Source organism: Cryptotermes secundus, unplaced genomic scaffold (genome assembly GCF_002891405.2).
Source record: "Cryptotermes secundus unplaced genomic scaffold, Csec_1.0 scaffold251, whole genome shotgun sequence".
Classification (NCBI taxonomy): Eukaryota; Metazoa; Arthropoda; class Insecta; order Blattodea; family Kalotermitidae; genus Cryptotermes; species Cryptotermes secundus.
Window position 1 is genome coordinate 252,349 of NW_019744108.1, and position 24,335 is coordinate 276,683.

The 24,335-nt window shown below is 36.7% G+C and overlaps 1 protein-coding gene across 2 annotated transcripts in view; it reads left to right on the forward strand.

Annotated features, from left to right (window-relative positions):
• LOC111874417 (otoferlin) overlaps positions 1-24,335 on the forward strand; it is a 222,554-nt gene that overhangs the window by 184,243 nt on the left and 13,976 nt on the right. For both annotated transcript variants that reach the window (XM_023869914.2, XM_033755444.1), the window contains exons 15-28: positions 3,754-3,951; positions 4,428-4,544; positions 6,695-6,847; positions 7,518-7,718; positions 9,786-10,037; positions 10,408-10,569; positions 12,712-12,848; positions 15,271-15,439; positions 15,956-16,142; positions 16,661-16,776; positions 18,522-18,668; positions 19,853-20,119; positions 20,868-21,002; positions 22,949-23,220. In XM_023869914.2, coding sequence (XP_023725682.1) covers positions 3,754-3,951; positions 4,428-4,544; positions 6,695-6,847; positions 7,518-7,718; positions 9,786-10,037; positions 10,408-10,569; positions 12,712-12,848; positions 15,271-15,439; positions 15,956-16,142; positions 16,661-16,776; positions 18,522-18,668; positions 19,853-20,119; positions 20,868-21,002; positions 22,949-23,220 — 2,513 coding nt within the window. The remainder of the gene's footprint in view (positions 1-3,753; positions 3,952-4,427; positions 4,545-6,694; positions 6,848-7,517; positions 7,719-9,785; positions 10,038-10,407; positions 10,570-12,711; positions 12,849-15,270; positions 15,440-15,955; positions 16,143-16,660; positions 16,777-18,521; positions 18,669-19,852; positions 20,120-20,867; positions 21,003-22,948; positions 23,221-24,335) is intronic.

Consider the following 24,335-nt stretch of genomic DNA (forward strand, 5'->3'; position numbering starts at 1 on the left):
AAATTATTCAAACTGTGAAATACAAACTATGCAGATGACCTCGTGTTAAGGAAGAAACTGTGCTACAGGGTATGATTGATAGACTAATCAAATTTGGAAGGTGCTATGGCATGGAAATGAATGTGTGAAAAACAAAAGTAATGAAAATTTCGAGACAACCAACCCCAGTCACAATAAAGATAGACCAAAAACAACTGGAGAATGTGAAATGTTTTAAATATTTGGGTAGCTTGTTAACAGATGATGGAAGGTGTACGTGTGAAATTAAATCTAGGATTTCCATGGCAAAAGCTGCATTTAGCAAGAAGAAGAATCTTTTTACCAGCAAATTGAACTTAAATTTGAGGAAGAAAGTAGTGAAATGCTACATCTGGAACATAGCTCTGTATGGGGCTGAAACATGGACGCTTAGGGCAGTAGATCAGAAACATCTGGAAAGTTTCGAAATGTGGTGTTGGAGAAGAATGGAGAAGATCAGTTGGACCGATTATGTGAGAAATGAAGAAGTGTTAATTAGAGTCAGTGAGCAGAGGAATATCCTACATGAAATAAGAAAACGGAAGGCTAATTGGATTGGTCATGTTTTACGCAGAAACTGCCTTCTAAAAGAAGCTATCGAAGGAAAGATAGATGGGCGGATAGAAGTGACAAGAAGACGAGGAAGAAGACGTAAGAAGATGCTGGATGACCTTGGGGACAGAAGAGGATACTGTCATTTGAAGGAGAAAGCTCTAGATCGCATTAAGTGGATGAATTGTTTTGGAAGAGACTGTGGACCTGTCGTCTGACAGATTACTGATGATGATGAAGATAAACAGAATTTGGAAACCACCACTCACCTTCCAGTCTAAAGCTGGCCCATGACTAGCTGCCCCAGCAGCGTTGCTGTTCTGAAGTCCAAGGCACAGATAACTGAAACCAATCCAAGTGGCCATACAGCTATTACAAAAGCAAAATGATGGGCTAAAATTTTCCAGTTAGGAGGAGTGAGTGAAAGGAATAGGTTGTACAGGAAGACGTTGCTCCTCTATTCAAAATTTTATGTTTTGTATCATCTACAAACGGTCAAATGATACATTTTACCTCCACAGTACCTCTGCTTTCACCTGTGCTCCTCATTTCAAATGTCAAAAGGAACACTGAACTGGTCCACTAGTTGATATAATTTTGGAACCTTCCTGATACCACCACCACCACCACCAACACCGGCACTGCCGCCACCGCCGGCAAAACAGGCCTTTTTGAACCATACCCTTCCTTAGAAGATTCTACCAGATCTGTCTAGATGACCCAGTTTTAACTTCTTTGAATTTTGAAAAGTTTTTGTGGGAGGGGGGGGGCAGAGCAAAAATATTAGCCTTGAGTCCAGCCCCTAACCTAGAGGCTATCCTAATACGAGGGGGGACCCAAAAATAACCGGAAACGACCTGTTGCGCGCGCATGCTTTGTAGTTACGAGTTGTGCTGCTAGGTGGTGTTAGCTGGGGGTCTCCCGCGACTGTTAGTGAGCTGGCGTCAGTCTGAGTTAAGTGGTTTGTCTGTGGTGCTCTGTTGTGTGCGTTCCTGTTTCAACCCTTTGGCGATTAGTGAGATGGCCGACCAGAAGGAACAAAGAGTGTGCGTGAAATTTATGAAGATCGTCGAAAGACCATTGACCAACTTTCTGAGGAAACGAACATCTCATGGAGCACGGTCCAGCGAATTTTAACCGAAGGTTTGCACATGAGACGGGTGTCTGCAAAATTTGTTCCTCGCTTGCTCGGAGATGACCAAAGAGAAAACCGCGTGAATGTTTGCCGCGACTTGAAGAGTGAAGTGCAGTTTTCCCTAACAGAAAGCAAAATTTCACGCACACTCTTTGTTCCTTCTGGTCGGCCATCTCACTAATCGCCAAAGGGTTGTAACAGGAACGCACACAACAGAGCACCACAGACAAACCACTTAACTCAGACTGATGCCAGCTCACTAACAGTCGCGGGAGACCCCCATATAACACCACCTAGCAGCACAACTCATAACTACAAAGCATGCGCGCGCAACAGGTCGTTTCTGGTTATTTTTGGGTCCCCCTTTGTATCATCTCATATGTGTTGTTCCTTTCCATCATTTTGTTAGTAATCAAATTAACAGCCAACAATTGGAAAAGTGAAAATGTATAATTTTTTTTTGGAAATCAGAAAGTCAAATTAAATCTCACTTGGATTATCACCTGTATGAAGAGATGCTGTTAATCCATACAGACTGAAATAAACTTTCCTACTTCAAGTTCAGACAAGATTAGAAATGAAACCTCAGTAGTGTAATGTTGTGCTGGCTGATCACACTTACTGCAGACTTTGAGAGCAGTTATAGATATTTATAGACCAATGGAGGAATGTTGACAGCCAAATGTCTATAAAGTGGGAAATTTTACCGATGAGACTGGTTGAGTGGTAACTCTCTAGATTGAAATTTTGAGGTGCTTGGTTTGAATTGTGGATGGAACACCAGCTATCCTGAATGAGGTTTTTATGGTTTTCATCAGTCTCTCCAAGCAAATACTGGGATACTACCTGGATTAAGTCATGAAGCACTTTCTTTCAAATTCTTCTTTATTCACCAGTCATTCTATCATATGACATGGTTGTGTAGTTACTGGCGGCATCATAAAATAACAGAATTTTCTCATCCGTAAGGAAACTGATGGCTAAAAGGAGTGAGAGTGGACCTTTACAACCCTACAAAATGAATATATTAGCACAGTATCAGTGGATGATCTATAATTGAATGTAGTGAAATATGTGTCAGCAGCTAACAAAATTGCGTTGAACTGTTAAACTTCAGATATAGTCGTACACCATATAAATTACTAAAATTCAGTTTTCATGTGACACAGAAAACATAATAAACTATATGAATTTTAATATAGTGACAGAATCATCTGAACAGTGAAGTGATAATATCCATGGACAACAGTTTCAGTTGAAATGGACATAAGTGAGTTAGATTCCTCATTTTAGTGGTGTACATGTATTGTGTATGTGTGAGTGTATTGTAACTATGAGGCATCTTGGCAAATAGTTACTAGGCAAGCAGAATCAATCCATTGGTGCACACTGGGATTATGCAGTTTGTGGTGTGATTTGCGGAAGTGTCTTATGATGACAAAATAATCAAAGGAGATGGTAGGGATTATAATTGATTAACCTGTTGCTTCATCTAATACATTATAAGTCTGTGAAACTAGTCATAATGAATCATAATATCATGTATATTCCAGCATACCAAGCCAATGTAACTGGCTAATGTGATACTCTTGATGCCTACAGCACTTCTTTATCATCTCTTCACAGTTTGAATTGTAGTTTAATGTTGTTTCAATTGTTTTTAGCCATGTCATGATTATGTACAGTTGTGGTATTGCAAAACCAAAGCAGAGTAGTTGTGAAAATTGTACATTTGTTTCAGGTACAAGAGGGATAATGCTGCTGTGATGTTATGATGCTTCCTCTTTTTCACATCAGGTGGTAGGGAACAGATACACATGAAAACTTTCAGAACTGTTACAGAGATTTCTGAATTTTCTTTATGCAAGGCATACAAAATGTAATGCAATTAACTGGCGTTTGTGTCAGGTTATAATGAATGTAAAATATATAACAAAACGTTAAGACTTCTGCTTGAACAGTAGATGGGTCTGACCTTGAACATGATGTTGAATTGAACAAAGTTCTGTTGGTAGAAGTTTTGTCGTAAGACCATGCATTTTCCCCAGGAAGAAGGCCTGTCAGAGGCGCACTCCCTCAGTGAACTGGAGGATCCAAATGCGGAGAAGACGCTGCGGTCAGTTTTGGAAGAGCTATCCATAAGTTGTGCTCGCTTTGTGTCCATAACAAAAGGAAATGGATCAGGTGCTGGGCTGGGGAGAACGAAGCTTGACAAGGAACGTCTTAAGCTCTGTCAAAGAGAAATTGTGAGTTGAAGATCTATATGAAATGCATACTTAATATTGAGGGACAAAGACCAGACCAAAGATGTTCTCTGGTGCATAAATTTAAACCTTTCCATGATATAAATGAGAGAAATTATATTTAATCCAAAGTCAATTATTCTCATTGACTATTGTATGTGACATAATTAATCAAATTAAATGTCTTCTGTCCTATTTCAACTGTTTAAGCCATTAGTTTGTAATTTTCAAACACTTGAGATAGTATATTGCAAAGGAAAAATATTTTAAGCAAAATGTTCACCATAATATGGATGCACGTTATCTGGTCCAGATTACATTATTTTTGGTTTTAGTCACATCTGACCACTGATAAACTTATTTGCTACTAAGTATAACTTTGTTTGTCCACATTGCACTCATTAATATCAGTCTAGTGATACAGCTCAAGCTCTAACCTAATTTGCACAAAGAATAATATAATAATTCTCATACAACAGGAACAAATAGGCAACATGGCCAGAAACTTGAAAGCTCTGGTCACCAAACGTTCATTCAGGGACAGATACAAGACAGCACAGACATACCTCCAAAAGCTGAAGTTCCTCGTTGAAGATGTGAGTAGATGTCCATGTCGAATATATTAATGCATCCTTGTAGACAAGAAGCTATAAAACACAGCTGCTAAAGAACTGACTATAGGTTGAATAGCCAGGGTTTAATTCTCAGTAGGGATAAGGCTTTGTCTTTGACCACCATATTCACACTGGCACTGGGGCCCACACCACCTCCTGTCCAGTGGGCACTGTGAGATCTTTTCTTGTTGTAGTACAACCAAGGGTGTGCAACAGATTACTCACCATTATCTGGTGTTTAAATCTAGAACATGTGCAGTTTACTTCCAGGTTGCCTATGCACACACTTTCAAGGCACAGTGGTTAGTGACGGAAATAAATTTGTCATTTTAATTCATTGATAATTCAGTTGGATAGGTAGCTGAAAGTGATGAAATTAATTTACAGGTTTTCATTCAAGCTGCTCGCAATGTTGGTAGTCAATAAAAGTTTTGTTCTTTATGCATCAACATTTTTTAACTGAATATCAATATTATTTTATTACTGATAATAATAATAAAATAATCAAGAGTTCTGCCTTCTGGAATATCTCTGTGAGATCCTCAAATCTTACAGAATGATAAATGATATGAACTCCGTCCCAAGTGCAAACGATATATTATATGTCCTTGATCTTGTTATCCTTTACACTACATGTTTTGGCCTCAAACGGCCATCATCAGGTGTATACACTCACCTAGCTGTTACACTGCACTTAGTTTAAAATTTAACATTTAAAATCACATTGTTCCTTTCGTTGTTATTATCAACATCTACTTCGTTGGTATCTGTCTGGTTTATAGATTATTTTTGTTACACACATTAGCACTTATAAAATCTTTAGTTCTAATTTTAAAATCCTTTAAAATTTTTCTCTAAATTCTAAAATTTAAAATTGTCAGGGTTACACGCCCTATGTCTATAGTGCTGCAGTGGCAAGTTCTTTTTTCCAGCACTGTACAGGTGTTATTTTGTGTAGTCTCCCTGTGTGCGTGCCACTGCTATTCTTTACTACATGTTAAATTTTAAACTAAGTGCAGTGTAACAGCAACGTGAGTGTATACACCTGATGATGGCCGTTTGAGGCCGAAACATGTAGTGTAAAGGTGAGCAAGATCAAGGACATATAATATATTGTTTGCACTTGGGACGGAGTTCATATCATTTATCGTATAGAGTGCAACAGGATGCTTAAATATAATATTACTTACAGAATGAGTATCAGCTGGATTGATGGAACTCACTATTTTTTCATTACTGTACCATATATTTTTATATGTAAGTCGTCAGACGCTGTAGTACTAGCTGAGGAACAAGAGTGTTATTTATGAAAATGAAATGAATTCTTGGCACAGTGTGCATATGTTTCTCAATTTGAAGTTAGTCAAATCATCAACTGCTTGATTTCTTATGAATGTGGAGTACACATTAATGCATAATAATCATATACATTAACTTTCATGCCATTCATTTTCAAATTTGGCATTGCACTGACTATAAGACTGCCAGTTTTCTTAATGTTAAAACATCAGAAATGCCAATAATGAAAACACGAGAACAAAATTATAAGTAATTTATATTTGTGGTCTTCTGGGTTATGGCACTGTGAAGCTTCATATATGGTTATCAGTGTTTCAGAGGTACCTGCTACCTCCATCTTCAGGATATCATGAGGATGGAAGTAGCAGATTTCTCCATAACGCTAGTAAATACCTATAAAACTATATGGTGTCATAATCCAGAAAATCACACTCTTAATTTTCATTGCCATGGGAAATTCATATAAGGAATATGGGTGTAAGTTTGAGCAGAAACCTATCCAAGGACACTTATTTTCTTCTAAGATGGAATGCCACACATTGTCATAATAAGTTCCCAGTGTTTCAAATGAATTTGCTACCTCCATCATTTCCCTGAAGATGGAGGCAGCAGATTCCTCAGAAATGTCATGTCATGTAGTTACATAAAATTGAATTTTGTGTCTAATTTATGATTACTGTTATATTTTAAACTAAGTTATTCATTAATTTAAAATCTGTTACCCCTGTTACTTTATTTATTTTATGTCTGACAAGGTTTGTTTTGTAAACTAATCATCATGGTTTCATTTTGTGCAGTTTTACTGATGAACTGAAAATTATTTGTTTTCAAAGCCTCAACCATCTATGCCTGATGTGTTTATATGGGTAATAAGTTCTGGAAAAAGGACAGCATACCAGCGCATCCCATCCCGGGACCTCATCTACTCAATTGTCGATGAAGAGAGTGGTCGGGATTGTGGAAGAATACATACATTGTTCCTTAAGGTATTAATGAACATTATTTGCATATAACATACGAATCTGTGAACTTTTATCTTCATCTACAAGAAACATGTCACATTTATCTTTATTTGTCATTGTGCAGCTGATCATTGTGGTTGTCACTCCTGCTTCATGCCTATAAATTATTGAGTCTGAATTTGGAACTAACTGTTCTGAATGTGGTTTCTATGTAAATCTTTCACAAAGCATGTACAAGAGTCAGAGTGACTAATAAAAAATCCTAATGAGAATACCACTGAACATTATTCAAAATGCAAGATTCTTTTAGAGTTAACCAAATTGATAAGCATGGTATACTAGAACTGATTATATTTTAAGTGTTAATCGTAGCCATGCTTCTCATCCTGAACTATATCTCCAGTGCTTGCAGTGACAAAGGGTCATAAAGTTCTTAATCCAAACTAAAATCCAGCTTTGTAATAGTGTGAAAGGTATATCATGCCCAAAGATAGAGATCTGTGGCATGATTGTGAATGGTTAATTATTGTTGTCAAATTTAGTTTGACACTCAGGTTGTCCAGCAAGTGAAAACATTCGATATCTTAGTCTTCAGAAAATATACCCACATCTGTAACTTAATTTTGAAAGGATCTGATCTTTTTCTAAATTACTACATTTGCAGAATACTAAATGGCATGTGTTTGTTATACAGCTGCCAGGAAAACGAGGTATGGGGCCCAGTGGTTGGACAATCCAGGCCAAACTGCAGATTTATATGTGGCTGGGGCTTGTCAAGCACAAGAAGAATTTTGTGAATGGCTTGCCGAAAGGCTATGAGGTGTCTCATGAAATTAGAAATGCTGAGCGACCTCATGCCCTTCCACCATCAGTGATCCACTATACAGAAAAACATGTATGTAAACTTATGAAATATTGTAATCATTTCAACCCCTTGACTGCTGAATGTGTCTTCAGAATGTACAATCTGCAGAGATTTGTCATGGCATCTGATGTTAAGAACAGATTATTGCTTATATTGGAATTTGTCGCATGAATTCAGGCTGCCCATGTACATTATGGAGTGAAAATTAAGGATAAAACTAGCAAGCAGGTATGGCTTTGAAACTGACACTTTATTGTTGAAGTACTATATTTTGTGTTGTATTTTAGCGTCCTGTTGCCCTGATTTTCATCCATGATATGTATACAGTGACCGTTTTGTAGTGCACTCAATTTCACCTGTTAATTCACGACAACACACAACACTCGCAGCTAAAAAGGGAACACACATCACAAGACACGGTTTACGCAGAATATAAGAAAAACGACCCCCATAGCAGAAGAACCACACGCAAGTTTTAATTAAGACACATAAGATGGATAATCTTAACAAGTTTTATGTGTGTAAATTTATTATAGTTGACGCATACACACTTTTTAAATACTTTTTAAATAATTTTATAAAGACATATAATGGCAAGCAATGCAATAGATTAGCGTAATTAGGGCACCTGATGATGGCACTATGTTGCCGAAACATGTCGTGAAGTAACATGTGAAACTGAGTGCACTAAAAGACGGCCACTGTATACATATCATGGATACTATATTTTTTGTTATGGACAAAGTGTCAAAGTGAGGTATGCGTTAATCTAGGATATCCACATTGGAACAGCCAAAGGGTCATTAATTCCGATTTTCTGTAAAAGAAACCATTAGGATTAATTTCCATGTGTTTCGTATTTTAGGCATAATTCCACTTAATTTATAATGTCTGTTAATATAGTGTATGTTTGTTTCCCTTTTGTAATTTCAGGAATATTACGTTTAATTATTTTAACTTATCAGGGTTGTAATGCAATGTAGTGTAACATATGGTCGTTAAACACTAAACACACAATAGAAATGTGCTTAATATTAATAACTAGAAATAATTCTGGGAAATTAATTTGTGTTCATTCTTCCAGACTATCCATTTCAGTCTCTGCATAAATTTATGTACTTGCATGATTGTTAAGTTTTTTGTGTCAAATGAGTGAAATGAAAGTATTTTTGGGAGATTGCATTTGTCTATCTACAAGTTTCATTCCAGAAAGTACTGAGCAGATTTTGGTGTAATTTTATATTGGAATTATACAAAGAATAGTCAGCCAAATATAGTTATGATCCATATTGATTCTTTGTAATTGTTCTTTTCCTTGAAAAGCATATCATTAAATATTCTCTTTATAAAAGACTCTTTCAAATAGAATTTGTAGATTTGGATGAGATCTATGTCTTATGTTACATAAAGATTTATGTATACAATTATATATGGGAAATTGAGAATGTTCACTTTGAGCTTATTATATAGTGGGAAATCATCATCATCAGTAATCTGTCAGACGACAGGTCCACAGTCTCTCCACTTAATGCGATCTTCTGTTTTTGGAAAGAGACTATCCAGGAAAAGTGATAATGTGGTAGTTTTTCCATTTGCTTTCCACATCGCAGTACAGCAGCCGTTCGAACCACTCTGGTCACGCCTGTTGCTATACGAACTTGAACCATCTCGAGCATCATTTGCTCTGTGCTTCAAGTCGCTGCTGATGACGCTGCTTCCGGCATCAGTTTTTGGTGTCTCTCTTCGTCTGATGCCTACCCTTTGACCTGTCAAATTACTTACCTCCTACGTCACCCTGGGGCACTGGAGTGGGGGGACTGCCTCGCTCTTTCCTTGGAACGGGAACCTTGTTCCCGTTTTAGTGGGAAATATATCTGACCAATACACATCAACATTTAATTCACCTCTAGATACCTAATAGTAAATATAATTGAAATTTTTTTCGGTAGTTTCCAAGGTAAAGTATGCAGATGGGAAAACAGAGAGGTGAATGCCCAAGTGCAGTTGTCCCATTGTGCTTTAAATGTATGTACTTCATAGAAGATAACAACAGACAGTGGATTGCTTAACTTCACAGATAAATACAATTTGTTACAGTCATTTCAACTACGTGCACACATGTACCAGGCACGTTCACTAATTGGGTCAGATGCTTCTGGATTATCAGACCCTTTTGCCCGAGTCATTATTGGCGAGTACTGCAAGGTGACTCAGGTGATTGACGAAACGTTGAGTCCTACCTGGGATGAATTGCTTATCTTTGATGAGATTCTTATCTATGGGACCAGGGAGGAAATCAAGACTGATCCACCTTCCATAATCATTGAGATTTTTGACCAGGATAAAGTGGTGTGTAAACATAGTCTCAATTTTGTTCTTATTTCTTTATAAATGGAAAAATATTATCATAAGCTAGACGCATCACCACTTGAGGATACTAGTTCAGTACTGCAGTGTTATGTGACTAGAAAATCATTAATATTTAGGAAGATTGTTTAAATTAAATTCTTGCATTTGCCTCCTTTTTCTGTATAAAATAATTTTTGTTTGCTAGAAGTAACATTCTATTGATTTTTGCCCTTTATTCTTGGGAACAGAGCATTTTCTAATAGAGACAGGTTTCCACTTCGTCCAGGTTCTGGTTAATTTAAATTTTACTGCATGTGATATCTCATAGCAAACCAGACCCTGAACTTTTATGATTTACACAATCCCACAGGGTAAATCTGAGTTCATTGGACGGACAGTGGCAAAACCACATGTGAAGTTAGCAGAGGAGGCCTATGCCAAACCATATTTTCCTCCCTCCCTCGAGTGGTATGAGCTGACACGTGGACCAGACCATGCAGGAGAGTTGCTTGCGACATTTGAACTGTTACAGGTGGGTTACAAGACTAATTTTCAGGTTGTTGTATGCAGAAAAGCATCTGTGCTTCCTAAGGAACAGGAATATTTGAAGGTCATAAGGATATTTACTTGACTTTACAGCACAGTGTTTCATAATATTCTGAAATATCTTGAAGATTAATTTGTGTTTTATATATATATATATATATTGGTTTTCTTCTTTTTTTTTTTGTACCTGTCACAATAAGTTTAATATATCCGCATAATATGTAGCTCACAACTATTTCACTAAATTCCATAAATTAATTTCACATACATTGATCTACCTTTGCTTTGTAACTGTATTACAGTTTAAATTTGTTTCTGTAGTTGAAAAAGAGAAGGAAAGAAAACAGATACTGCAATATGTACATGCCTAGTACTTCATGGCAGTCACTGGCCAAGGCCAGATGGGGACACACTTGGTGTAGCATAGGAAAGCAGACATTTGTGGTGGAAGGGAAGATAGTACCAACAAATAGATGTACTGGGTAACATGAACTATATTAATTACCATGAAATATACTGATGTAGTATCATTCATTCATCTGTAATCTGTCAAGACGACAGGTCAACAGTCTCTTCCAAAATAGTTCCTCCACTTGATGTGATCTAGATCTTTCTCCTTCAAATGAAAATATCCTCTTCTGTCCCCAAGGTTATCCAGCATCTTCTTACGTCTTCTTCCTCATCTTCTGGTCACTTCTATCCACCCCTCTGTCTTTCCTTCAATCGCTTCTTTTAGAAGGCAGTTACTGCGTAAGATATGACCAATCCAATTAGCCTTCCGTTTTCTTATTTCGTGTAGGATATTCCTCTGCTCACTGACTCTAAATAGCACTTCTCCATTTCTCACATAATCGGTCCAACTGATCTTCTCCATCCTTCTCCAACACCACATTTCGAAGCTTTCCAGGCGTTTCTGATCTACTGCCCTAAGTGTCCAAGTTTCAGCCCCATACAAAGCAATGCTCCAAATGTAGCATTTCACTGTTTTTTTTTCTCAAATTTAAGTTAAGTTTGCTGGTAAAAAGATTCTTCTTCTTGCTAAATGCAGCTTTTGCCATGGCAATCCTAGATTTAATTTCACACGTACACCTTCCATCATCTCTTAAGAAGCTACCCAAATATATAAAACATTTCACATTCTCCAGTTGTTTTTGGTCTATCTTTATTGTGACTGGGGTTGGTTGTCTCGAAATTTTCATTACTTTTGTTTTTCCCACGTTCATTTCCATGCCATAGCACCTTCCAAATTCGATTAGTCTATCAATCATACCCTGTAGCACAGTTTCTTCCTCAACACGAGGTCATCTGCATATTTTGCAGTTTGAATAATTTGCCCTCCTAATTTGAAGTCTCCAAGCCCATCCAGAGCTTCCTTGGTAAGGCATTCGCTGTACAAGTCGAACAAAATTGGTGATAAACAGCATCCTTGTCGAATCCTCTTCCAATCTTCACACTTTTTGTCTCCCCTCTGTCCAGTCGTACTCTAACTTTCTGATCCATGTACAATTTACTAATCAATCTTCTTTCACGATACCTATTTCCTTTAGGATCTGCATTAATTTGGTCCAGTTTACACGGTCAAATGCCTTCTGTCAGTCTATAAAGCAAGCACACATCTATCTCCAAAGTTCGTTCTGCTATAATTCTCATCATCCCAATTGCATCCCTAATTCCTTTTCCTCTTCTAAATCCAAACTGATCCTCTCCAATTATATCATCTATTTTCCTTTCAATTCTTCTTTTAAGGATCTTTGCTGTATTGACTTAGTATCATATAGGAATTTTTCTCTTGTCACAGTAAACTTCCAGGGACCTAATATCTGTTTCGTTTGGCTGTGCAAAATTTATCTCCTATTTTACTTAGTATATATGACACAAACAGTTTACATTTTAATGGTGGCTATTATCAGTGTACTAAACCTTCCACAATTGAAATTTCTCATTCACTGCTATGCTGAAATTGGCCAGCTCATCCCAGAGAGATGCTTCTTTTTCAGTGTACTTGAACAAGTTCCTGGTATATCCGAAACTCAGCAGCCTCAATAAAATAATAGGGTTGTGCCTTTTATTCATAATGCTAACACATTCACATCAGCTGACATATACAGTTTTCTTATGTACACTGCAGCTGCAAGCGCCATCTGACTCAGCTGGCCTGCCATCGCTACCTGAACCAAAGCAAACATTAGAGACAACCCTAGAGACTGATGTAGGAACCATACTTCCTGTTCCAAGAGGTATTCGCCCCACACTAGCTAAATACAGGTAAAGATGGAAACTATTTTTCACTATTCTGGTGTATGTTTTTCATTGTTATTGCTAAAAAAAAAATAAAAATTAATGGGAACCAGTAAATCACAATGAGAAGGGAATTAACAAAATAAGAACATAGGTAGTATGCAGAGATCCCATCCCCTGAAAGGTTCAAATAATGGCAAAATTTGGACATTGCTTTTGTTAAGGTCGGTATGTTTTAATTTTTCACACATCATTACAAAGAAGATGAACAGCTTTTTTTGTTTTTAAAACTTGAACATATTCAATATTTTTATAAGCAGATCCTTGAAGCATTACATAAAAACAGATTTCCCATGTTCACAATATTTATGATTTACTTTCAGTCGTCTGAATATTTAGATGGGGACAATGTATATATCTNAAAGGTAATAATTTAGATTTGTTTAATTTCTTGTTTGGGCCTTGATTTACAAAATGAAAATTTGTAGTAAAACTGCCATTGCCTAATGAAAAATCTTTATTCTGTGAGATTTTAATAACTAGCAATGTGTATATATTAGAATGTCCTTGTTATAGTATAACTAAGTGTATATTTCCTTACTGTCATAAGAAGATTTAGCCAGAAATTTGGGAGTGGATTTCCTCAACATACAGTTCATAACTCGTCTTGCCCCTGAATTTTTGTTTCCATATAGCATATAAAACACAAAATTCCAAACCAACTATATCATCTCAAGCAGAAACATCTTTCTTTCTGAGGTGTTTTTAAAGCATTATTACTGTCTACTGCCAGCTTCCTGGACCTGTGACAGCTTCATTGGAGCTACATTAGCCATTCTCCTTAGGGTTCCTGTGGGGGTCTTCTGAAATTCCACGCATGACTTAACCAGGCAGACTTCTGCTTCATGGTATCCCTTCCCATGGCACAGTCTCTGAGGTCTGCTCTTGGTACTCTCAAATTATGAGAGGAACAGTATGAAGTAGATGAGAGATCTGAAAACAGTGCAGGAAGCAATCTTTAAAGTATAATTTAAGCCGACACCAACATTCAGCATCAGAACATGTGCTCTTAAAAACAGAAACAGGAGCAAAATCCAAGCAATGGAGATTATATCATAGCGTGTAGACCATTACTGGGTAATGACCTCGAAACAAACAACGAAGCAACATGCGACATCTGTTACTAGGCAAAATCTGTGTATAAGTAAATACACCTGAGCTGTTATTGGGTAATACGTTCGCAAACAACATGTTCCCGTGGAAATGCTGGAGTACAAAAATGAATGGTGTTTTCTATGCAATCCATGCCGGGATATTATAAAGGAGGCAAATCAGTTGTAAGTAGTCAGCTGTAAGTCAGTCTATGAAGTGAAGACTTGATCAGTGCAATTAAAGAATCTCCATTGTTGATATTCGTTACCGGAAAATGACTAGTGAAAGCAGACTGAAAAGACTTAGCATATGCTTTAGTGATTTTTAAAGTATAGAAATTACTGATGGCTCTATAATTAAGTGTAATCTTGAGTCATGCACTAAATTAATCAGTAAATCCAATTTCCAATCCAAACCTCATCAAGAGTCATTCTATTATGTGAAAATATTTTCGTAACACGTTGAGTGACAAACACAAGGGACAGAATAGAAATGAAATTTTTTGGGAAGTCAGAATTCAGAATTTCTTAGGAGAGTTAGAATACAAATGACTAAATAATTTGGCTATATAAAATTAATATATAGAACAAGGATACTAATGAGGAAGTTAGAATTCAGAACTATGGGAGGGAGACCTATGAGTGATCTAGAACAAGATATTCATTCAGTCAGGTAATAGAAGACATCAGGAAGAAAAGAAAGAGCTGGCAAGAAACTGAAAAGGAAAGATTATAGAAAGATAGAAGAGACTGAAGACTCTTCATCCTTCAACTGTATAAAACAGTAACAATGGAAGAAGAAATTATTCTTAATCGTTTTAAGGATGAGTGAATGACTTGAATATCATGCCAACTGGCAATTGTAATGGCATGCAAGTCATACTGGTGTCAATAACTGGGCCTTGCAGGCCTATAGTGAAATTGACTTGCATTTTGTTCACTACCCAGCACAGTCTTCCTCAGAAGTCCAGTCTTGTACGATCACAGGAGTTGGGAGTTATGTGTTAAGATTGTCCTCATATCCATTGCCCTTGATATGAATCGTGAAAGTGATAATAATTGGATAGATCAGCTGAGTTGAGAGCACAACATGGTTCTTGCATTCCCACATCTACAAAGAGTCATCAGTTGCATAGTTAATGATCTACACTGATTTGTTTCATATTGAAGTTTAATAAAATTGTGGTATAGTCTGCACTTGAACATCATTCCCAAGCAAATTACAGGAATTAATTTTCTTATTAAGGTAATATCACAATATTTCACAATCTGAAAATTATTCTTTTTCTCACCAATAGAATAGAAGTGCTCTTCTGGGGTCTCCGTGACTTAAAACGGGTACATCTGATGACTGTAGACAAACCAAGAGTAGACATTGAATGTGCAGGACACATCCTCTACTCATCTGTAATACAGAACGCCAAGAAGAACCCAAATTTCAGCACACCAGTCAAGTTTCTAGAACTGGTAAGACATTTATATTACTAGAAATATGATAATTAGAGAAGTAAGGTGATACTGAGCCCTTAGCCTAGGGCTCAGTTTGGATTATTGCATCAGTACCTGGAAATGAAAGCACAGACTACTGGAAAAATGTGACAGGCATAGGAGAATTGAATTCTTTGAGAGGAACCTACCCCAGCACTTAATTTTCCACCATAAATCCTACATGAATTACCTGAGATGAAACTCGGGCTTCTACAATGAATAGCCACCAACTATTCACCTTGCTTGTAGAGCAGCTTTGTGGGATATGTAACAACACATTAACCTTTAAACGCCGGACTTTTGAAATGGTGGTAAGCTTGAGCTTGCCAGATTTTATTTAATTACCCTATATGAATTTCTTTTCCCCATTTTGTAAAATGACTCTTCTTAGATTATCAGGTAACCATATTTATTTAAGAACTAAAGATATTTGAAATTGCCTATCTATCTATTTAATCCAATTTACTTATATTATTCACGTGTAATCTGATGCAGGAATTGCCAGAGCAGGAGCTATATAGGCCACCTCTTACAATACGAGCTGTGGACTGCCGCAGTTTTGGTAGATATACACTAGTTGGTACACACATGATAAATTCTATACATAAATATATGTACGTGCCAATGACAAAGCGAGAAAGGGAAGCTGAGGAACGAAAGAAACCTTTACAGCAACTACAGAGTAAGTAGATGTACATGCTTTTGTCATTCTTACAGATGAAATACCTAGCTCTAAAAATTTCATCAGAAAATTCATTAATTGGTTTGAAGATTACTGTCTACTAGGAGTCAGTCAAATATTTATAAGCCTTATATGTGTTAGAGTTTGGGTGTTTGTTAAAGCACTTTAATGTTCATAGACAGATGATGATTTATATATTTACTTTAATGGCCGTTGCAATACCATGAATTATATAGTATTGAATAACAGGCTGATTGGTGAATAATGAATTAGAAAGGATGTGAAAGAAAGCATTATGGATTTACTGGATATATTATCCCTAATTTGCACAAAGGGCTCAAGGAACAATGCAAAAGACTATGGTCTGGATATCCAGTCTTCAGGCTATTATTTGAACCAGGGACCTCTCACATATGAAGGAAGAGTGATACCCCCTCAACTGTGATGTTAAAATATGTTGCTAATAATAATGATGTTAGCAGTGAGACTGAATGAACAAGTTATTGTTTCGTTTTCAGACTCTGATCCCAATAATGCACATCAGATGACGCCTGGAAATTTTGTTGTTGTTGACAGCGATAATAGAGAAGCAAGTCCTTTGTTGCCAAAGAATACACCAATCACCTTGGACTACGTGAGTTATTGCTTGAATTCAAAGTACTCTGCATTCATATTGTGAGACTTATTACCTGTATCAATTTCCACACTGTCTTTCAGGATTTTAATTATTATTTAAATATAAAATTGAAAAAATCAAAGTCATATATACGCCCACTAAGGGTTTATTTTGGGTGCAGGAGATTTCAACAATAAAATGAGGAAGATCTTAAATGGAGATAATCTGACTCTGAGATTATTGACTTGAGATCATTAAACCTGAATGCTAAATGAGGGAAAACTTTAAATCAAGGAATTCTCTGTATACACGTATATAAAGCAGATGAGAGTAAAATAACACTTTCTTGCCATCCTATAAGTAATATGGAGAAGTGCTAAATATTCATTTCCATGAGATATTTTCCTATCTATCTGCTTATTTATGTGTAGAGAACATATATAATTTTGCTATGTATCTTTATTTGCAAATTACCATGGTACAGGAGAGGCTCAGTAGAAAATCTAGTACACTGGAAGCTAATACTTTCGATCAAGTTGGTTTTGCCACTTAATCAAAATAAGCTTTGATGCATGCATTATATTTAGTTACTGGACAATTTTTTTGTAGAATTATTTCTGTTGGTAGAACAAATATCCTGGACTATATTGTGTGTTGGGAATTTATGTACCATAACTGCCATTATCAGCAGTCCAAAGATACAAATGTTAGGTCCTTGGAGATCAAAGATGACCACCATGCCTTGTCAGGACATGTTTAGGCTAAGAATTTTCTTTTCCTCAAGACAGCCTGTGGATGTTTCCACTCTGTGCCCTTTTCTTCTGGTTCACTGCATTGGTTTTAAGGTTTGTCACCATCCACCTGGCAAATAAGCATAAATTGAATCTTGATCACCAATAATAATCTTTATATGGGTTTGTGGTATTTAAAATATTCTTGGTGTATTATATATATATAATATGAAATGCGATCATGTTCACCCACACACATACATCCACACGTGCCTGCACTCAGTCACTCTCTGTCTCTGTTTATTTGGCAGATGGAATTATGATGACCACAGTTAGTTTCTTAACCCTCTTTATGCTTAGATTTCCAGGAAGTTTCATTCATTTAATTTATTTATTCACCTTCCATAAATCCTGTCGAGAGTACATGTGGAAATGTGGATATTGTCCTCTGTTCCATGTTTCATGGTAATGCGAATTCAGTTTGCATGATGCTACATGGAGTTACCATAATGTGTCAGGAGATATCAGAACACATTTACTTTTATTGATAATGCAAACTCTAAACATGTACATGAAAGGAGGACCACTTTTAAAATGATATATTTCATGTATAGCAATGAAAAGAATTAAATGGTATTTGCTGATGCATCAGAAGAAAAATGTGGCCATCGAAAAAGCTTTGGAGAAGGAATTTCGGTAGAGTAATAAGAATTCTACATGTTACAGAACAGATTTAAAAATAATTGAATATAATTTTATATATAATTTAATTTAATTTAATTTAGAAGCAAAGACTCTCAAACCAGATTTGCATTTGACAGCAAGTTTTGTCTCTTCATCACAGAAATATTCACTTTTGACAGTCTAACAGTCAATTTTTATGCCATTACAACTATTTTAATGGTGGAGGTAGATTGCAACCCTGGATTATCTGGAGACCTATAAACATTCTGATCTTCACAAGCAAATCTGTATAACTGCAATAGCAATGTGTCCATGTATTATATTCATAATGTGCTTTTATGCATTTAGGGGACAGGACAACCTGCTACTAAGAAGGAACTAAAGACCGAAGCTAACAAGAAGCGGAAACAGAGCTTACCAGAGGAGGTAGACAATGATGAATCAAGTCGGGATTGGTGGACAAAGTATTTTGCATCCATAGAGGCAATGATTGAGGTAAATAAACATCTTTAAACTCTATTATTAAGTGCATTAATTGATCTTTGTGTAAGGTGCTGGATTTCTGTATAAAAATCTTAGACATGAGGTTTGACTGATCCAATGCAGAATTTTTCTCAGATATTACATTTTCTCACCTGGGCCAAAGAAATGTGAAAGTAAGGAATAACTGGTTATCATCATGGTTTAGAGTCAAGGTCCCATTTATAGATTTGAGGTTCTCACAGCAGTGACTATGAAGAATACTGTCTTGCCAGATATAATGCCATGTATTTCAGTTGATATTCGCTAATATTCTCCAAAAACATTTGTGAATTTCTATCACAATCCACGGTGGTAGATCTCAGATTATAACACTCTTCAACGTTCCCTTTGTTAGCCATTATCATTTTATCATTCATAGGTGTAAAACACAACAATAATTTTGCCAATACTCTTGCAATCCTCGATATTATGAGATAAAATATCTCAGTCAGCAAATGACTGGCCATTGGCTGAACAACTACAGTTTAACATTTGGCACAGGCAGATACTGTCTTTACCATCTCATGCAGAGTAGCTGTGGAGTTCCCCCAGCAACCTGTGAAATGTATACCAAGTGCCCTTCCTCAGGATGGAAAAGCAGTGGTAGCATAAAGCTGAGCATTTAACTTCATCTAGTGCAAAGAATATGTAGAATTTTACCATCCTCTCATGAATTCCCAATATGTCAGTGAATGGTACTTAAGGAAAGAGACAGCTTTGTCTTGTCTTTGACTTGTCCTATATGATGCATAATGATCCATGGATATGAAGTAAATAAATAAATAAATAAATAAATAAATACTTTCACTGCATACATTCTTATGTGATTATTCACAACATGGAAAACAGAATGACAAGTTATGACACACATTCATATCTGTACTTCTCAACTTCATTATGCTTGCTCCTTATTGTGCAACTTTCTCCATGTCCTTTCATGGGTTTACACATTGTCCCCAACATTTTATTCTCAGACATTCTAAATCTATGCTCCTTACTCAGAGTGAGAGATGAAGTTTTGAATTCATATGTAGACAACATTATTAAATTGTTATACATTGTAATCCATAGCTGTCTTAATAAGACATATAGAAACATAAGATTCTAAACAGAATAGCAGCAAGCAATTATAGATTAACGTTGATCTTTACTTCCAGGAAAGCAAAGAGGCACGCAAGGAAATGGCACAGATGCAGAACCAGCAAAATGGCATGTTGCCTATCTACCTGGAAGATAACTCAGTGGCCGCTGGTACAGCAGCACTGCAGGAAACAAAGCGTGAGCTCTCATGGACTGGGAGTGAAAAGAGCGTTGAGAAAAAGAAGCACACTCTGAAGGGTGTATCTACAACTGCTAAGTTGGTTGCTCGTCTCAGTCCAAAGAGCTTGCGCAGGAAGACAGAACAGAGAACTGCACTCATGAAGGTTATTTTGTTTCAGTGTTTGAATTATGATGATATTCCAGTTTACAAAAGGAAGTTTAGGCACGAGCTTACGCACAGTGTTTCCATAATGAGGTGTAATGATTGTAATGTTATAGACCAAACAGCTCATCACACTTAAACTTTAAGGACTGAGAATTTTGGTGCCAGAGATAGGCTACACAGTGTGCCCCATTCCTTCATACAGGGGTTACAACCAAAACTTCAATATCTATTGTTGTCGCACAGTTTGAAGAATGTGTACTTCGATGACGAAGTACTCACCATGTCATTCACATCAAATACTTGTTCTTCAGCCTACATCTTGTATGTATAGACTATCTCAAATTGTACTGCTGAGGAACCCATGGTCAAGGTGTGGTGTTTTGGAAACAAACATTTCTCTTTCTTCCAAAACATTTGTAAGAAGTCCCAGTAGTTCCAGAAGATACTGCTTTCTGAATGATATTTGGTTCTGGATCTCCCATATACAAATCAGGAGAAACAACTGCTCAACTGTGATGTTTGGTTGCAGCTCCCAAAATGCCATGTACATTAAAATACCTAAAATAATTAAGAATTTCCAGTATATTTATGATGAAATGATTCAGTGTGCCACAGACTTTACTGAATTATTATTCATAGCCTAGTAATATATTGGTACATTCATTTTAGGCTGAGAGATTTTTGTGAAGTCTGAAAATAAATGAGGAATATTACAAATGTTAAAAATATTGTGAATCCTGCTACAGATCTATCCTAATGAGTTGGAGATGCAGCAAGAATACAACGGATTCAAGGAGTGGCTCCAAACTTTTGAACTATACCGAGGCAAGAAAACTGGAGATGACTTGGAAGATGAGAGCAGAGTTGTAGGAATATTTAAGGCAAGCTTATGGCATACACCTCATTCAGTCATACATGTATATCGGTCATAACTTAATACTTTACCATGCTAACATGGTACAACATAATGAAATTGAATGCACCCCACTGCACTTAATATAGTGGAACATAGTCTGTATACTGTATGGGGCATTTAAATTGACTGATCTTTGGGTGAGTATTTGGCATTGTTTTCTTAATTAAACTTGGATCCTACTGTTAGCTATGGATAGTGTAATGATAAAATTAAGTTAAGTAATGTGGCAAAGGGTTATAATTTATGTTAATGTGCTTCAAATCTACAAACCCACTGTAAGCTGTTTTACTGCTGTGTATATATTCAATATATTCAGTCCTACCTGTCTCGTTTTGGTCTAAAAATTAGGTTTCTTGATCTCTACTGGCTCCACATTTTCATAACTGATCTCACCATCTCTGAAAAGGTCTTCCTATAACATCCGAAACTTTATTTCACTTATAATTATTCTCATCTTCCACATTTCAGAGCCGTAAAAGCCAGAGGAACTGCCACTGGTTTCTGTGTATCTTTTCTAGTATTCTTATTGAACGTTTCTCTTTGTGGTGACACATGGAGTTAAACCTTCATATTGTAACATGTTTTGCTACTGAAGACGCCGTTCAGATTGTTAATTGCTTTATTTAACAATCTACAAGTTGTAACTACAATTACTGATAACACAGTTGCTTGTTTACACAATTTATAACCCTACACCATAATCTGTTCACTCTATCTTCACTAGTCTTCACGTATTCACAGTACAATATGGGAGCTATACCAGTGTCACTGTATTACACACTCCCAATACCTTCTAATCACATGTTCTGGTATTCTTCTTTCCGTGTTAACGATTCGCTTGCTACAACTGAACTCGGCGACTGTTCCAATTCATCTGACTCCTAAGGCAATGCAGTTCTCTTATAGACCCTCAGCCAGACAACGGAAAGCACCTCGCTTCCCTGTTGCCATGTCGCCCATTTACAGGTGTTGCTGGGCAACACTGTCTAGAGTTGCTTCCTGCTGTGCAGTAACAGCGGCATCCCCCGCCACGTCACCACGGCAATGGTTGCCTGACACCCGCTCCTCTGCCACCTCACTGTAGGGGAGGGGAGCGGAGTGTTGACTGGCCTGTTACTAGTGGTAGTGACAGCGCTCCGATGCTGTTACATCACCACTGGCAGGGGAGGGAATGTCCTCCACAGAGCAATATGTCACAATATTTTAATTCTTGTTTATTTATTGTTTATTTAATGATTATCTGAGTAGCTCAGACTAATAGCACTAAATGATAGAATAATTAGTAAATAGTGAACTAGGAAGAATGTACTCGTACATAGCAGAGAATGGCCATGGACTAACTTGAGGTATTATACTGGCATTTGCCTGGAATGATTGAGAAAAACTACAAAAAAGTCTCAGTCAGAACAAGCAATCTCCCATCCAAAGCTCAGTCTTGGAACTTTCTGAAAATGAAGTGAGAATTTTACTCTCTAGTTCATGAAAGTTAGTGAGATTTTATTCACATTATTAATTTCATTCTTTTTTATACTGTAGCTCATAGTTTACATCACCATATTTCTTCTGATACAAGGTGCACAGTTTCCACATTTTTTTGCACTGAAAAATTTTAGTGCATCTTAAATTAGAATAATGTATACCTCTATTTTTCCCCCCAAACCACACATATAAAAAACTGTGTGCATCTTAAATTTGAAGTTATCTTATATTCAAAGTAATACAGTATTAACAGTTTGTTGAAAGTGTTTGAAACCCATGGCCGATCATATACACACAGTCCTCAGGCCAGTAAATAAAACTTTATTTTTTATCCTGTCTCAGTCATTTTGGGATATATTCACTTGTGTAATTCATTGAAATGTGACACTTGTAGAGTTCTCCAATTAATGTATTATTTTGTCTCATATGCAGGGTTCTATCAAAGTTTACAAATGGCCACTCCCTAAAGACATTGAGGACCATACAATTATGGGATTTGACCCACAGTACGGGTTTTTCCAAGGACTCCCATCCAATGATCCCATTCATGTCCTGGTTCGTGTGTATGTAGTAAAAGCAAATGACCTGCACCCAATGGACCTCAATGGCAAAGCAGATCCTTATGTTGTACTGCAGCTTGGCTCCAAGAGAATCAGTGACAAGGAACACTACATCTCTAAACAACTAAATCCTGTATTTGGCAGGTGAGTTACATTTAGGTAAAGCCGCATAAGAGCACTGGTAGTATCTAGAAACCTTGTTGGTTTTCAGTGTATTATTAAGGCTTAGTTTCCCCATTTTATGCCATTCACCCATGCAGCTGAGGAAATATCTTTAACCTTTAACAAAATTCACCTTCCGCTTCAGGCTAAATATCTTGATAAGTATTTTGTTTCAAATATATTTTAATTCAACAGCCAATAGCTGCATTTTATTTTGCTTTTATCAGTTAAACAATCAGAAAAATATGTTAACTGAAACATTACTATTGATATTGCATACTTATTACATGCAGTGCTGATTCATGAGTAACTGCAGAGATGGAGACTGTGACACTGTACATATACACGATGTTTCATGACTTTAGGGCATAACTGCAGGAGGTGATTTCCTAGGTCTTTGTGATCAAAAAAGTTCATGTAAACATGTGTCCAATTTTGGATGGTTATGGAGTTATGACCGTTTTTTCATTCCCATACACGCCCTCGTGTGAACCGCGTCTGCCATCTGGTGGGTCGCTATTTTTAGCCAGCTATAGACAGAGCATTCTCGTTATCGCGACACTTGAGAGTACCTAAGGAGGAGTGGGTTGGTATGTCCAGCGCGGTTCAAACCGAGCGGCAGCCTGTGTTGCGGCCGGCAGTGGCATTTTCGAAAATCAGCTTTAAGCACCAATAAATTCAAATTAAAGGTAATTTCACGAAGTTAACTTTACATTCATACTTTAAATGTATCATGTATTATGCTGGTTTATTATTTTGTTCCGTTTATTGTCAGTAATCGTTACCTTCTATTCTGAGTTTAAAACAGTCATAACTCCATAACCGTCCAAAATCGGACACATGTTTATATGAACTTTTTTGATCACAAAGACCTAAGAAATCACTTCCTGCAGTTATGCCCTAAAGTCGTGGAACATCCTGTATTATACTGCACTGATTATTGTGTTAGCATTCAAGGAAATGTGCGTAAATTTGCACTGTTCAAATCTCCCTTTATAACTTTTTCATTTGTCTTTAGTATCATGATAGATACTAGCAGAAATTTTCATTCATATTTTTGTAGGGTTGACCCTCCTAATAATAAATTGTTACTGTTT